The 18,178-nt window shown below is 34.4% G+C and overlaps 1 protein-coding gene across 1 annotated transcript in view; it reads right to left on the bottom strand.

The window, feature by feature from the left end:
* The window catches only part of LOC149792364 (uncharacterized), a 43,652-nt gene extending 25,671 nt beyond the window's left edge, over window positions 1-17,981 (bottom strand). The window contains exons 1-17 of the mRNA XM_089969566.1: window positions 17,794-17,981; window positions 16,440-16,705; window positions 15,515-15,731; window positions 15,099-15,341; window positions 14,601-14,756; window positions 13,916-14,110; window positions 13,290-13,538; window positions 12,667-12,871; window positions 12,136-12,308; window positions 6,961-7,125; window positions 6,219-6,341; window positions 5,493-5,618; window positions 4,500-4,653; window positions 2,755-3,071; window positions 2,145-2,273; window positions 1,048-1,173; window positions 340-465 (exon numbers count right to left, since the gene is read on the bottom strand). Of these exons, the coding sequence (XP_089825692.1) occupies window positions 340-465; window positions 1,048-1,173; window positions 2,145-2,273; window positions 2,755-3,071; window positions 4,500-4,653; window positions 5,493-5,618; window positions 6,219-6,341; window positions 6,961-7,125; window positions 12,136-12,308; window positions 12,667-12,871; window positions 13,290-13,538; window positions 13,916-14,110; window positions 14,601-14,756; window positions 15,099-15,341; window positions 15,515-15,731; window positions 16,440-16,705; window positions 17,794-17,914 (3,091 nt within the window). The 5' untranslated portion in view covers window positions 17,915-17,981. The remainder of the gene's footprint in view (window positions 1-339; window positions 466-1,047; window positions 1,174-2,144; window positions 2,274-2,754; window positions 3,072-4,499; window positions 4,654-5,492; window positions 5,619-6,218; window positions 6,342-6,960; window positions 7,126-12,135; window positions 12,309-12,666; window positions 12,872-13,289; window positions 13,539-13,915; window positions 14,111-14,600; window positions 14,757-15,098; window positions 15,342-15,514; window positions 15,732-16,439; window positions 16,706-17,793) is intronic.
* Between the last annotated feature and the right edge of the window lie 197 nt (window positions 17,982-18,178).

Raw genomic sequence — 18,178 nt, 5'->3', positions numbered from 1 at the left:
CATGTTATTTTTAATATATATATATATATATATATATATATATATATATATATATATATATATATATATATATATATATATATATATATATTCTGCTGGCCTGGCGAGTGAGTTCTCATGCACCTCAAGTCCTTACCTTCCACTATGTCCCGTGCTTTCCTGGAGGTCAGCGGATGGCCATGTCGGCGGTGCTTGAAACTATGTAAAAACTTTCTCTCTCTCTCTCTCTCTCTCTCTCTCTCTCTCTCTCTCTCTCTCTCTCTCTCTCTCTCTATATATATATATATATATATATATATATATATATATATATATATATATATATATATATATACATACCTTTGCAAGACTGACCGTCTTCCAGTAACTGATAGCCCTGGTTGCACGAACAAAAACTTGAATGATCAGTTACGACACATATCTGAGAGCAATTAATGTTCCCTAGTGTGGCACAGGGATTTTCCACTGTAAAATACAAGCAAGCAAATTTACTTCTAGTATTGCTTGATAGAGAATGTAATGATGCACGATTAATTTAAAGAACAAAAACCTGTGGATTTACATTCTTTATCCAGAAGAGAGTTTAAGCAACAAAATTAAATGTTTTTTATTTGCATGTTTTTGTAGGGTTCATATATATATATATATATATATATATATATATATATATATATATATATATATATATATATATACGAAACATAGCTGCTTTATTTCAACGCAGATTATCTCTAAGGAAATGATTAACACTTACGGGAGAATGACGTATTATGCACATCTTTTTGTAGAATATTTTGGTTTCGTTAAAAAGTATGGGTTTACCAAAAATGTACGAGTGTACTATCTTCAAAAGTGCTCTCAATAAATGAAAGGAAAATTTTCAAAAATTTTATACCACATGAAAAAGCGATTTTCCATGATGCATTTTATTCCAACATTGCAATATTTATGTTATGTCTTTAAAGCGTGATTTCCAAGACGAAATATAATTACTTTTCATTACAACTTTGCACAGATCCATTCAAGAGAGGATGAATACAAACTTGCCCTGTTCACATGTTTTTCTGTCTGATGTGAGTCTATAACCATAGTAACAGTCGCAAGAGAACCTTCCAGGTGTATTTTGACAAATGTGTTTGCAACCGGACTGGCCATTAGCACATTCATTAATATCTGGAATAAATTGATGATCGGTCATTGAATATCGATTGATATGAATGGTAACTAAACATTTCCTTCCGAGATAAAATGAATAGACCTTGTGGGTGCTTAACACAATACTGTTTTACCATAAGAATTTAAAGAGTACCGTTTTCCATTGGACCCGATTCTCAAACGTGTCGTCTCTTAGTTTTAGTGTGCGTTGAACTATCTATATATGATGTTTTCATGATGAAAGCAAAAGACTGAATGACTGTAAAATATAATGATATAATGCATATGTTGTAGGATTTGAAAATCATTTTGTTTCTAACCGTTACCGATGGAAACAATATATATATATATATATATATATATATATATATATATATATATATATATATATATATATATATATATATATATATATATATATCAATGCAATAAACTAACAACGATAAGTGCGAAACCAGTACCTAGCTGTGTGTTTTCGACTCTTTATTGAGTCTTTTTCAAAGGCAAATAAAAACATAGACAAGACAAACAAATAAAACAGACAAACGGTGTTTTTTATTTGCCTTTGCTAGAACCAGTGCACTTGAAAGGATTGTTATTCGCCATATGATTTGCTCTCTTTATATATATATATATATATATATATATATATATATATATATATATATATATATATATATATATATATATATATATATATATATATATAGTAAGAGAGAGAGAGAGAGAATTGAACGAATTCAAGCAGATATAGTTTCTTCTTAATTGTTGTTTTCTTTTGGGAAACGTAAAATATTGAATAAGAACTGATTATTGAGGAAAGTTGAGTGAAGCTTTGGTAGATGACAGGGAGTCACTTAGCTGCCATTCTTATTGAAGGAGTTAGAAAGATTGATTCTGTCATTTGATGGTTGGAACTAATTTGCAGCCAAGCACCATACCTTTGCACCTCGTAAACACCATACCTTTGTATCCCGTAGACACCATACCTTTGCACCTTGTATTGTTCTGCGGATCAATAATAAAGCCAGCTTCGCATGTGCAATAAAATCCTCCTGCAGTGTTCACACATTCTTGTTCACATACATCAAGATCTGGATCATTACATTCGTCCACATCTTGTAAAATAGGGTAAAAATAATATAACTTTTTGCAAAATAAATTACTCTGATGTTATTATTACTATTATTTTAGTAGCTGTAATAGTGTTGCTACTGTTATTATATTTTAATAATAATAGTTTGCCCTAAAACCTGGCAATTGTATGATACAGTGATTTATGCGATATTAATAAATATTTAATTAAGTAAGTCGCTGGATATCAATTAACATTGCATACACATCGGCATTATTTCGAAAAATTGATAAACACGTTTGTTTTGGTGAAAAATATGGACTAGTGTATCAACAGATAAGAAAAAGATTTGTATTTCGTATCAAGCTAGTGCTCGCCATTTCGCCATAATACAGTAACCTAAATTATTTTATGTCGTCCGTGATTTATTTCATTTTATTAATTTAGTGGGAGTGGGGATGGGCAGAACATGCGATAAAAACAGTGCTAAATTCAAGCTACCTTAAAAATAGGCACGAGCTTACCGGAACACACATTATTCTCTTTCACAGTGTAACCATCTACGCATGTGCAAGCGTAAGAGCCGTTCGTATTGACACATGATTTTAGCACATCTCTGCAGATGTTAGGATTTCTACATTCGTCTACGTCACTTTCGCATGCTGAGCCTGTCCAACCAGCTCTGCAAATACAACCTCTTACAGGGTCGCATCTCTCTGCGCCTTGGCTGCATTCACATACTTGACTACAGTTTTCGCCGAACTCCAGGGGCTGACATGCTGAACGAAGACAAGGACATTTAAACGAATAATAAACTACAGAAGTTCCAAACCGTAATGACCTGCCGGTTTGGATTTTGGTTCGAGTTTTCTGCTATTTAGATTTTCCCGAGGGTTGCATACGAGAGGACGATGTACATCGGGACTGAACGGATCGTTTGAGTAATTCCAGCTATTCAAACGATCAATGTTTGAGTTATTACAGTTTTAATATATTTCACTTCGTAAATAGTTCATGGATTATGCTTATATGGAAAGGATGTCCTGAGAGAGAGAGAGAGAGAGAGAGAGAGAGAGAGAGAGAGAGAGAGGGAGAGAGAGAGAGAGAGAGATAACAGTCCTAAATCAAAATGCCGAATTTCGGTTTGAACATAAAATATATGCAGAACTGGAAATTATTATATATCTCGTGAAATATGTCAAACGGCTTTCATCTAAAACAATATGTATATTTTACACATGAGCTATCAACTAGAGCTAATTTGTAAGAGGCATAATTATGAAACACGTGTAGACCAATGCAATATGTGGAATAGTTCAAAGTTCAAATAAACCTACCAATGTGAAAGAAGCAGTGATTAAAATTTGGAAGCTATTAAGGTTTTTCGGGTAAATACATTTGATGTGCGAACATGTTTTCACTGGAATTGAACTATTGTCACAAAGCCATGCATTCCTGAACAGTACATTATAATTATTGGCAAACTATCAAAAGTAGAAAATAAGATAATGAAATATAAAAGTGTCAGATAAATGTTCCAAAATTTTATAGGAATATACAATCATAGACGGCAACGAAAATAATTATAAAACAGAATAATAAATGCGACAGCAAATCAATACAAAGCATGTTTCCAATAATGGTATACTGGTTTTACATATTCTAATTAATCAAGCCGATAATTCTCCGAATGATTGACTTACGTTTGCAAGTTAACTTGTCATTGTCAATCTGGAATCCTGCATAGCACCTGCATTGGAAACTGCCAGGCGTGTTTGTACAAATTTGTTGACAAGTATTTTGTATGCATTCGTCATCATCTAAAAAAGCGATACACATTTTAATGCCCTGAAAGAAATTCCCGAAGGAAGGCAGCATATTCAAATTGATAAATCAGTACTGGTAGCTGTGCTAGTTTATATATATATATATATATATATATATATATATATATATATATATATATATATATATATATATATATATATATATATATATATATATATATAACGGCAACAGGAACAAAATATATACTAAATGTCTAACATCTACATTAAATGTTTACAAGCAATTGCACTGTCACTGTGGTCGGAGATGTGAAAGCGCAAATAATTATTTTAATTTAATTTCTGTATTCTCTGTATTGTATTCAAGTACAGTTATTTTCAAGTGAAATTGTAACACTTTATAACACGTTAAATTTGAGATTACCATTAGGATGAACTTCTATGTTAATCTTTGTTTCGCACATACATTCTTTTGTATTGACGTTAAGTTAATTAGCACTATACCTTCACAAGACGATCCGTCTGAGGACAGGTGATATCCAATTTTACAAAAACACGTCGCATTGGAATTTCCATCAATAGTGCATCCAGTGGAGTTGGAACAATTTAAATCGGAACACACACTTGGTGGCGCACCTATAACAATGTGTAAACACACATCCTTTACATATCGATTTCAGGGAGCTAAATTCATATATCATCTATTCTCTATTACAATATCGATGTAAGCTACAATTTGAACGAAAAGTTGAAGATCGATAAACCTTGAAACAATGTGAAAGATTTATTCACATTTTGGAAGATATTTAACCTAGTTGAAAATGAGATCTATCAACAATAAGTAGATCTGTCAGGCACCTATAAATTTTCATCTTCTGAAGATCTTTGCAATTTCCGGTCTTCTCCTTTTTAGTAACCTATTCAATAAAGCGTTGTTTCCTATCCTGGAGAATTATCATTGGCCACATTAGGTTCCAAATGATAATTTTCACTTTTATAAATGCTAAAACTGTAATTTGATTCTTAAATCAAAAGAGTAAAAGAAGATGACCGCGTATTGGTGTCCTTCAAGTTTCTGTTACGCTAATGATCTCGACTTGAATCAGATTTATTAGCAAATTAAAGACTTTTAGTGCTGATACAACGAGTGCCAATCACAGCGACACGTCACAAAAGCTGACAAATAAATGCTGTTTTTGACAGGATTCAAACCCAAAACTCACTCAACTCTTTTGAAACGGAGCTACTGATGTTCGCACTTAAAGTCGAAAATACGATTAAAAAGGGTAGTCTTGATATTGTCGACAAAAGTATCAAGCTTGACAATGTAAACGTTTCTCCTCTTTGTTGACACTTGGTCATACTATTTGAAAGATTCATTCCTTATGCACTGTGGCACTGCAAACCTTTTTCTAAAGGAATAAGTAAAGACGTGTTTGCCATATATTAATACAATTTCAATTAAAGAAACATACCTGCCACACATGTCCTTGATATTACATTGTATTCAAAACCCGGAACACAGCTACAGTTATAACTGCCATTCGTGTTGATGCAAATCTGATCACAGTCACTCAATGATTCCTCGCATTCATCGATATCTTAAAATACAGTATAGACAGTTAGGAAACATATGCGGAACTATATATAAAAGACAGACGGACATATACATTTATATTTACAAAGAGACGCATTTATACACACTGATACACACAAAGATACAGATGTACATGCTTGCGTACATACGCGCACACGCACGTAAAATGTGTGTGGAGCGAAGATTGGGCGAGGGGATAAAAAATTGTGAAGTCACAGTAACTTGTCTGATATGCTGAGTATTTGGATTAAGATGATTTGACTAAAAACTTTAACGAATTGAAAACAAAATCCAAAATATACTTGGATAATTGGTCCTTATTTTATTTGGCAAGGTAATCCTTGAGAAATGAATTAAATGCTGTTTGTTGTATCCAATACTTGAAACGAATGTATCACGTTTTCTATAGATAAAAATTACGATGCTAATTATTTCCGTACCTAAAACACTCCTAGAGCTATACCTGTTTTATGTATCAGTAAGTTGTCTTAATTTTCGTATTTTGTATGTCAGGGTTATATTTTAGGCAGTTAAGACTAACAGGATAATAAATGCACATTTCTATGAAAGCCGCTAAAGTTCATATTTCTTACGCAAAATCTACCTTTGCATGTTTTCCCGTTGGACTGAATTCTGAACATCGAGAAGCAAGAACATTGATAACTTCCCTGGGTGTTTTGGCAAATTTGCTCACATCCTCCATTCAATGTTGAACATTCGTCTTTGTCTGAAGATGTAACATTGATATAAAATACATTTATATTTCAAGACATAAGCCATAGATTAAGAGAAAGAAAGACAGGAACCTACCTTCAGAGGAAATGTGTGTGATACGCCGATTCAAATCAGCATTGAGAGTTTCTCATCCGTTCGAAGTTTAAAGAAACGAAATTGACATATTGGAACTTATATTTTCCTATAGTATCATGTGTACCACCTCCAACTAGATATTGATAAAATAAATCTGCTAATCAGTACAAAACGATGAAACTTGATCTGATTTTCATATTATTGATGGCATATTCTTGCATATTGTGATTATTTAGCAATATGCAAAACCATTGGCTAAATGAACATGGTGCTAATTTCAGCTTCTGTCCCAATGATGTACCTTCTGTGCCATATCTGATGGACCAGTATAGTTTGCCCGTCAACGATCAGTTCAAAGTTCAAAACAAGCAAATTTAGGTGCTTAATGGTTTAAATTTTGCGGATTTGTCTACACTATAAAGAGTTGAATGGAAAAATAAAACGAAAATATATTACACACACACACACACACACACACACACTTAATGTTAATTCCCAGAGTAGATGCATTCAGATTATTTATATGGTACACATACCTATACATTTCCCATCACCACCGAGACTGTAACCGCCTGGGCAGTCGGAACAATTGTAACCTATCCTGAATTGTTGGTGTACTGTCGGGGGATAATCAGTGCAGGTCCTTAACGCAGAACATGGAGAGTCAGCACAGCTATCGAAGTCTTCATCGCAGTCAGATCCTATAATGACAGATACAATATCTGAAATGCCCTTATTTTCATTGTTCATAGTGCGAGTAATGGAATTAAGTATTAGACTTCGCCGAGTTTCTTTTGCACGAATACTTAAATGGATGACGGCGAGGTTATTTTCAATTAGCTAACTGGATAGGTCCTCAACAATACTCAGTTAAAAATTGGTGACAAGTACAGCGATAAATATAAACAAACACTGGGAATAAAATTGAATTCATTATATTTACACATTTTTACCACGTATTAAAATTATATGTACTTTTCCGTGCAGAAAAGGTTTCTTGGAGAATACGTAATGAACCATAATATGGGACGATTTTAACTTTCTACTGCGAGAAAATCCACCCTTTCTTAAAACGACGTGACAAACTATGCATTTATGTTTTAGCGCTCGCGTTGTCTCTGGTTATCATGCCGGACTCACTACCATGTTGTGTCCCTGGGCGTGGCTTTACCAGAACCATCACATCCGTTTCGATACATAAATGTGTGACGCGCATACAGATGGTGCATGTTGAATCCACGCAGAAATTAGTGCTGGAAAAGACAAATGGTCGGGGAAGTAATTTGCTGCAACATTTGGTTCTCGTATCATTTTGTGCTTGACTTGCCAGGACCTGTATGGGACAAAGTCGTCGGCGACTGTTGCTGGACTAGTGGGGAAGATAGCTGTTGTTCGACGTGTTCACGCGACATGTGAAAGGAATCTGTTGCAACTCTTACAACAGTTGTCGGAAATCTGTTAATCATCGATAACAGGTTAATGCTTACGTATGATAATATCGATGCTTTCAGATGAGTGTACTTTAGAGATTCTCCATTATGGTAACGTGATATATGTCCGAGTGGTACATGTGTACGAGAAACATAAGTGCCAGTGCACATGTTATCGCTGATGATAAAATCGAGTTAAGCACGATCCATGAAAAGTCTGTTACTTGCACGTTTACAATTCGTGAATGCTCCTGTGGTAAATTTACCTATGATTCTGCGCCCGAGATTCTTGGACAGCGATATATCATTATGAAATGCGCCTTGAGATGGCATTGGAAGCCAAACTTGTTTTTCAGGTCGATGGGGGATTATTGCTTAAGCGACGGTTAACTCGATGAGAATGTTACCGTCAAGAATAAATCGCAGTAACACTACTGGGGTCCATCGATGTGGTCGACATGATTCCATAGGTACATGACCGAGGAATTCTCCACCAAACCATGCCAGGATAACCGGATGCTCATCAAGGTAGAATTTGAAATGTTTTGTGCGAACCTGCTCATCGCAATGTCAGGAAGAGGGCCATTTATTGATACTCTGGTAAGAACATGCGTTGGATGACCAAACCGTTCAAAGCATGGTGCGCACTCGACATTTCCAAGAAAACGTATATGGTCACACGCAGCCATATATCAACGGCAATAACGTCATCAGTGCGGAGTCGATGTTCCAAAGACCACCATACGGTACTCAACACATGATCATTGTGCGTCCTGGAGAGAATGTTATTGGTATTGGTTTCCATTTATTACGTTAACATGCGAGATAAGAAATTACTGACGTGACTGCGAACAAATTATCAACTCGTCGATGGCGTCGGGGTCATCCGTATAGTTGTATGCGAATGATTTGAATTTTTCATGAAAGTGGTATGTTCTCTCACAATCACCTTTTAAAAGAACAAACTGATCAGAATCACTATGAAGAAGCCACACATGCAATTGCGTCGTAACATCACCAGAGTAAAATTTAACAAAGCCATTGGACGGAAATTGTACATTAGCCGACCAAGCATGAGTAATAATGCTCGAAAGGTTTTTTGGCCAACCCGCTGTTCTCAGATTTTCCATGTCTGTATTTTCCTGTGGCATCAATACCTTCCCCGGTTATCGTTGTTATGATAATTTGCGTCTTCCAGCGCGGGAACATCACTGAGTTTAGCAATTGTTTTTCACACTGTCTTCCCAAGTCGCTGCTTTGTAAGATTGGGTCCACGTGTGGAATTAGCGAAATGCTCGATCACAACCGCAGCCACAACATTAATTTCACCAGCTTTCATTGGGGAAAGTAAATTCTCGTCAAGGTCATTCATGAGATACGACCAATACACAACAGCAGTAACAGGGTATGAATTGTTGTAATATATGCTGTCGATACCGGTCAGAATCCCAAAATAATGCTTAGACGTTACAGTGACAAAAGACACACCGTTCCACCCGTATTGGATCCATTGTGTCCCTGATAACCTATTCCCCGTATTTTTCCACTGGTGATAAATTTTAACCTGAGAAGGCATTTGCCATCCGGGGCGAGAAGAGATGAAATAGATGCAGAACGTTTATCATTCATTCTACCGTCACAAACTCGATTTTCGTCTCTGACTTTTAACTAACCATGAGGAATATACGTAGATGGTATTATTAACGGCGACTTCGTCCTTGGCGTCAATGACAATGATACAGTTCTGCTAATTGTTCAGGCGGCGAAACATGCCGTATTTGATGACCAGACCTAATGATAGTGCTGCGTTCGTTGGTTCAACCGCTGACAGCCTTTAAAATTATTTTTAGTATGGAATTTAGTAACTCTCTGAGAATATTATCGATCTCTTTATTAAGATCATCAAGTTGTTTATTCGATCGATGTCACATGGAGTTTATTGGAGTAAGTGTATAATACGCATCTTGTGCATAACGAGCCTTGGAATGACAATCTCATAAATATATATATATATATATATATATATATATATATATATATATATATATATATATATATATATATATATATATATATATATATATGGATTAATAATTCTAACAGGACATTTTCACAGCACAACAAAAAATATTACTAGATAGTTATTTCAGCGCAACTGTCATATATAATAAAGTTTCCATGCCCAAAACGATTCCACGTATTCAATTTTTCCTTGGCGGTCATTGTGCCATCAGCTGCCAAATAATCTACAACATCTTCTATCATATTATATCATACGAGCAAACCGAGAACTTACCTTGTTGTGCATATCGTCCAGATATGGCGATTTTTTATAATATTATTTTTTGTTATCTCGGTGTGGTAAAAAACAGTGCGGTCTGTTTCTGTTCGACATGAGCTCACAAATTTACAAGTAACGGGTAATCAAGTCAACTCGACATCAGCACACACATACAAGTAACACGTAATCAATAATGTATCGTCTGCTGAAAATAAAAATCACCCAACTCACCTGTTCCGCTGCCGTGCAACTTTTTCCATGAGTAATTATTCCCTAGGTTTTAACTGTGTTTGTTGATATTGTCGAATTCTTCGTAGATTCAATTTCGTCTTCATTTATTGATCAGTGATAGTGGGATTATATACATGACGTTTGATCTTTTTAATAGGAAATTTTTCCGATTCTTTTTGTTTCTTTGCATTCAACTTGGTATGTTTAACCAATACGCCCATCTTACTTTTCGACCACCCTGAGCGGCACATAAAGGTATTTTCCACGAACGCCAATGTGACGTACTTCAGACCAAACGGGGCCTCCTCTCTTTCTAATTCTGCCAGCGTGTATTCGAGAGTACTAGTCGACACATTGTTGATCACAAAATGTTGTCATCTCCACATGGAGACATTTACACTTGTTTTTCCAATCATAGTTATATAAATTGTAACTTTCTAATTAATACTACGAGGTCGGGCTAAGAAGCCATTTTTTGCGTCCAAGGATTCATATTGCAGAAGACTCAGGGTTGATCTGGTACCAATACGTTACAATGGTCGTGGCGCGGATCAGAGACAACATGGAGTGAGGCGGGGATTCGTGCTTGGGTCAAACAGTATGTCCGCGGCTGGGGCCACGCCCAGAGATAAGTAATAAACAAGTAGTCGAGTGCCCCTAACCTGCTATAATGGCATGAAAGATAGACTTAATAAAAACTGTTATGTAAACATGTGGGTCGAGTTCCACGCCAAGAATAAGGGCTGACTAACAGTTGATCCAAATATGATCAATGGAGCTAATCTAAATAGGAATGGACTAAGGAAGACAGAACCTCATAATCTTGCAGAGTTCGTTGTATAAAATAATGCCAAGCTTAGTTTAGTGGTGTTTGGACATCACACCGCTGCAGAGTCGTTGTCGAGAGCAAGCGTCAACATAGAAAGCAGAGCTAAGCTAGTTTTCTGAGTGTTTCGAAACAACCACTTTTGGATAGAAAAACCTTTATTAGAGTGATCTGAAAATCCAAGTCTCTGGGGTATTTTATATTTGAATTACGTTAAATATGTGCACTATAAAACATTCGCGGAATCATTCTTATATATTATTAAAGAAAACGAGAAAAGGAAAAATAATCAAATATTTATCAAAAAATGTTGGGGTTAACTGTAGAAAACGTCCAACGTTCGCATAAGATATACACCTGAGGTGACAATGGTGTTCTCTTAGACCAAAAATTACAAAAGTTGAAGATTTTAAGATTATTACACAGGCATTCTGTGTGAGTAAGCGGATAGTACATCAAGTAGATCAAGTTTCAGCAGTTTTCTGCTGCTCGAGTCTGCTTGTAAAGAGTCTTGAAACTTTTACTTTAAAATTCTTCAAGCATTATGTTTATGGAAGGGTTCATTTTTCCTGATAGTGTAATAGTATATGCTTTTCAATTAAATTCCATTAAGTATTCAAACATGAATTATATATATATATATATATATATATATATATATATATATATATATATATATATATATATATATATATATATATATATATATATATAACTAAAATTGTATAGATTCAATTTAAAATTAGAAATTCAGATGTCCGAAACTCTGGGTCTATAAAACAAACAAAACCGTACGATAATCGTTGAAAAGCGTCACGTTTGACTGCTTTCAAATGGCAAAAGCCGTTGGGAGCTATCTTTTCTTTTTAAAAGATGATATTTTGGGTACAACATTTTCAAAGTTGCTAAAACCTTTTTCAATATTAACATTGTGAATTTTTACCTGACCAATATTGGTTACATATACATCTTGCGTATTTAAATTTAGTCGTTGTTCGATTGTCGTCCTTGTATGTGGTAAAGTCACATACACCATGATTGTTACAACCTGAACAAAACACGATTGTTGGTTCGCAAAGGTTGGACACGATACCGTTGTTGTCCTCCGCAATGACCCTGAAATGTTTGAAAGATAAACTTCAGACGCTATATTCGTTCTTCGTATCTTCTACCATTTTTAATTTCTCAGTTGGATGTCAATACCCAGAGACGAATTATTTATAGCAAAGGTATGCTTTATTTTGTTAATATAATGGCATCAGTTTGTAACTGTATTTCGTGCGATTTTTCTGCCGCATATATATCTTTTATGAAACAGAATCTTTAGCGATTTAATAGTGTAATACAAGATATAAAAAATACTTTTTTAAGCAACACTTTGTTTTCCTTTCTAGGCTCATGTAGAATGAATTTAATTGTTGCAACCAGTAATGTGAAGAAGGATTCGTGCGTTTAACAAAGGTTATAATATTACCTAAGTTCGATTGGTACGTCAACAGACATAGTAAATGAAACGAATGCTCCACAACTTTCGTTCAACTGAAGTATTGCCCCAATGTCATTTGTTAGGAAGCGATACGCAATCATGCCATCGTCCGTGCCGCTGATACTGTATGTGAGAGTTGCATTTATTGTAGCTTCAACAATAGCTGGTCCTTCAATGTATGGAACTACATTTTCTGTGATTGAAAAATAAAGCGTTATTTCCTACCGTTACGAGATCGACGAAACAGTATGATATTCGACAGCATGAATTTAATTACTGTATGGTAGCTGTACAGAGAAGGATGTAAGAAAATAGATATTGATATCTTTGCGATTCATGTTGAATTTAATGGGTGTTATTGACGTAAACAATTCAATATTATGTGATGCAAATATTGTAAAAGTTATAAAAATAAGGATACTATGAAGATTTCCAAAGGGCCCATCCTCTTGCGTTTCAGATTCCATAGATATCATTTGTAATGTTATGTAGTTTTAAAGAAATAGCTAACTGATGTAACTCTACGTAATGAATTGGCAATTAATTTATTGTGAATTGTGAAACTGCCGGGACCAAAGATGTAGAAAATAACTATGCAATTTGTAACGAACCGATCTGCCGTCGACTCGCCTCTGCTTCCATTTGAATATGAAGGGTTTCATTTGCCACTTCCTCATTCTCGGTGAAAACAAGATCAAATATACATTCTTGATTTTCTTCTCCGCATATATTCGTTGCATTGGCTACCATTAAAGGATCGGCTTCATCCATAAATTTTGGCATGAAATCTCGATGGGAATAATCCGCACTGTGTTTTCCATTGGGATATCTGAATACCGAATCAGAGCCGTTGATTGTCCCTAAGAGAAATGCATAAATAAATAAAATGAAAATAAAATTAAATTAAAATTAAAAAATATACAAATATGAAAATATAGCAAGAATGAAAATGCATTTTACAAATAAAATCATCATATAAAAGTATGCAATAAGTATGACATGATACGCAGTTTTAAAGGCTGTACGTTCTACTTTGTCTACCTGGCTTGTACCTTTTGCTTCTTAATAATATCGTTATTAAAGTGGAATATTTCACTGAAACTATAGCATACATATGCCTCAATTATTATTTATCTCATCCATGAAGAGACGATCAAAATAGAAATCTAGTCAATATAGTCAAGCCCTTCATACATTACACAATTATAATAAATGAAAATAATAAAACGAAACTTACAACTGTCACCAAACTGAAATATTTCCCTGTCTGTTATGGTGTTAGTTAGCTGAGTTCCGTTCGCACAGATGAAGTCATTTGTAATGTCTCCATCGAAATTCCCCAACAGCCCTTTTGTTTGACCTCTAAATATAGACGGAATGCCCACGGATATACTGAGCATGTCGTGTCTAAGTGTAATCGTCAGGAATATTCCTGTTTGAAGAAAGAAACAACATATCATAAAAAGTTCTTCATATACTCCTTGTACGCTTCACGGAAGCTTAACGGAGCACGTGATGAAATTTAAATATAGCAAAAATGACAAAGGTGCCCCGTATTAAAGGGTTCCTAATACAAATGCCAACATAGGTTGAGGATGAAATTAAGACAGGTGTTAAATAATTGATGCAAAATGCACATACACCCTGTGAAAATGTATAAAACTTACTGAACGATTTTCAACGCACTTTCCCCCATTGGTATCTCTTGAACGTTCTTTCTGCCAAATAAATAATTAGCTTTTTAAAAACACTTTGATTTACATATTATCATTCAGTTACACACTGGTGTGACATAGGTAAAATTAGGCACTGGCTATATAGCTTAGTCACCACAGTCACGACATGTATTATTGTAAGTTAAATAAACTTACTGATCATCACACTAATGGTATTTATGTGAACTACCGCTTTAGCAACCATACCTGAAGAAAAGACTGCAGTAAATGCTGTTCTGTTGTTTTCTCTGAAAAAGGAGCCATTTTCTGTATCAACTGCAAACAATCTTTCATCCGAGGCAAACGACATTGTATAGTCGTCGAAGATTTCGCTAGATCCGGTCTTTGCAAAAATCAACAGACCTAAACAAAATTGACGAATAATTAGTATGACTAAAGGAGTTAGGATGATAAATGCACAGAAGACTTCATTTTAAAACTAAAAAGTATGTCCTCTGGAAAAGAATGGAGGCTCACTGTTGAAAAGCAAAGATAGCGTAAACTAATCTGGAAGAATCATACACAAGATATGAACGGTGGTTGGGGCCAGACAGATAGCCCCACTAAAAAAACTCCCAGAGATTGATACTATTCGATATCAAGTTTCGTCTAGATTTATAGCTGCACGATAACTAGCCAAAAAATCGGAAATGTGTTAATTTACGTGCAATAATTTTGGTTCTTTGTATCTAAACAGGAATCTACCGCTTTTGGTGCTGTTCAGTTCCACGTGAGCTTGTACTCCTCTGTCGTCTTTAGCGGCGAAAGCTGAAAATATTGTTGCATCACTAAAGTTACCGTTGGCTTTCTGAGCTCTGGATGTTCTCGCTTGAAGGACGAATTTTGTACTTCCAGAATTGAGAGTCAACATAGTATATTCACCGTAGCCGTTAAAGGTATACCTGCGTCCGTCGAGGGTTTCAATATGTGGATCACCCCAAAAATTGGCTGAAAGTAGAAAGGCTTTATTTTCGAATCCAGTAGAAACATATCGAAAGAGACACAAAACGCTATGAATTACCACCGTTGTCATCATCATCGTCGTCGTTATCATTATTATTATTATTATTATTATTATAGTTGTTGTTTAGTAGTCTTCCACGAAAAGAGCTAGTTATTACCAAAATTAATTGGGAAAGTTGTGTAGCAATTTCCAGTTGGTCGTAAGGCCCTGTACAAGTGGCAGAGGTCAGTTTTATCGCAGCAGTATTCTCTCATTTGCAGGTCGTCTCGAACGTGCCAAGTATTGAAAAACCAGGGATTATACCGGATAAATCCTCCAGCGTATGGTCCTGTTTGCACGAAGTACTGGTCTGAGAATGCACCATAGCAACATGTCTGAAAATATCAATCTTTATTGAACATTTTAAAAAGGTAGATATCCTTTTGAAATTTGGACACTATCTGAGCAATAATAATCATCGAAACCAGAGAATAAAAGAGCGACCGGTAGAGAGACAGATGGAGCAGACAGAAATCTAAATAAAGTAGGATGTTAAGAATCTAGGTAAATGATGGTAAATGAAAAGGGTGTAACGTTAGATGACTGATATTATCGACTCCTTTGCTCCTATGAATAATCCTTGGGTTAGTCAATGATTGCTACACTTTTCACGAACTATAGACTGTTTCCATATTCACTGTTGGGAAAACCCTTTGTATGACAATCAACTCTCTTCAGCCGGTTGCAGCTATCCATAAACATGTGGAAAATTAGAGCTAAATTTGATCACATTTTAAAAGCGAAAACATCCCACTCGAATCAGACAATAAGGCAAGAGCTTACTGTGGTGAAAAATCAAAACTAATGCGATGGTTCTTTTTTATGTATTTATAAGGTATATATAAAATTAATATCCATTACCGCATGTAGAACATTTAGTACAATTTTAACTACATATACTACATAGAATACACGTGTAATAGGTTTGAAATGCCAATAAATGCCGCTAAAGTTTAATCAATATATAGATTAAGAGTTCGATTTAGCACATGGGACAATCTTTAAATAAACAGTAATTCGCAAAAACAGTGTATTTTCCTTACCTTTCCGACACCAAGTGGTCTAAACAACCAGGATGGGCGCATGTAGCTACACTGCACATCACCCTGATTAAACAACAGGCCTGTAAACCGACGATCTCTCTGAAGGAAGTCTAAGGTACACGGGCAATCGGGCATTTCGGACATGGATCGATTAAATATAATGCGCCCTGCATTGTTCCTGGCATACCATTTGATACACGTGTGTCTAAATACATTATCCTCATTTGGAAATCCGGTAAGCTCATAAAATATAACTCCTTTTCTATCTGAAGTAGATAACACATATTGTGTTTACATTTTTTTTATTTTGCTAAATATAAGAACATTTATATTATATATGAGAAACTATTAGACCTTTGCTGATATTTTGGCATTGTTTTGTATCTATACTATTACTAATTCTTAAATTACTTTTAAACCACGCCATTTAAGAATATATGTAAAAATAAATTCACAATATGAGTTTAACCGAATGCATACAAAGGTGGAAGACATTTTAGGCCTATGTATTAAGCGGGTGTTTTTGGGGGAAAGGGGGAGTTTCCATAATGCATATGAATATACAGGTTTATCTTTGTTTCTTTGAAAAAAGTTTGAACTTTTCATTAAACCTCAATAAAAGCTTTTCAAAGAAATAAAATATATTTATTTTTATTTCATATATAAATAACACAAAGGAAAAGGATATTTTTATAAACAGAATATCACTTTGTCTAAAACTCGTCAATACTTTAACTGAGATTACACAATATATATATATATATATATATATATATATATATATATATATATATATATATATATATATATATATATATATATATATATATATATATATATAACAGTTTTGGAGATAAAGCCATTATTCATATCATATTAAACTATCACCTGGGTTTTGACTGAACAACTTCAAATGTCTCATCGCAATGTTTTTCTTTGTCAAACCAATGCATACTTTAACGCTGTTTTTGGCACCGCAAATTGAAATATCCATTAAAGATTAATTTTAACTTAAAATTATTTTCTACAAACGGCGTCACACCTATTCTAAAGGAGTATTATTTATCTGGTTATCTTCCTTAACGAACAATCATAAGACCTATAAAAATAAATATTCTTAAAAGCTATATTATCATGGCGAAATTGGCCTTTATTATATTTTTTGCGTTCTAATTTCGATTCTCAAGTTAATAACCCATTACCGTAATTTTGAGAACCAAAATCTTTAGTATACTGATGATCATATTAAATATCGGTGAATTGAGTGCAAATGTATTGAAAGAAATATCAAAGAAGAAGCAATTATTGAATAAACAATACTTAAAGCATGTTATGCTCAAATTTATCAACTGACTTCGTGTACGTAATAACGATGATATATTTCTGGACAACGGTGTCGATGAGCATAAATGTTGTACGAATCTGCCAGGTCTTGTCATATAGCCAATAACGGCGCTGCTTTCTTTGAGATTCATTTCGTTTTCAAAATATATATATAGTACATAGGTTTCAAGGCCGTCAGAAGCAAGCACTAGCTGGAACGACATGGTCTGAAAGAAGAGATATGAAACAGCTTTTCATATATATATATATATATATATATATATATATATATATATATATATATATATATATATATATATATATATAGTTCGGTAACAACTAACATCAGAGAATGTTTTGAGCATATGTGTTTTTTTTTTTATAGGCACTTTCCCGTGGGACAGATACTATTTTAA

This window comes from Sinohyriopsis cumingii, chromosome 9 (assembly GCF_028554795.1).
Source record: "Sinohyriopsis cumingii isolate HCF-2022 chromosome 9, ASM2855479v2, whole genome shotgun sequence".
In the NCBI taxonomy this organism is placed as follows: Eukaryota; Metazoa; Mollusca; class Bivalvia; order Unionida; family Unionidae; genus Sinohyriopsis; species Sinohyriopsis cumingii.
The sequence above is the reverse complement of the archived record's forward strand: the minus strand, read 5'-3'. Positions and strand labels throughout refer to the sequence as shown.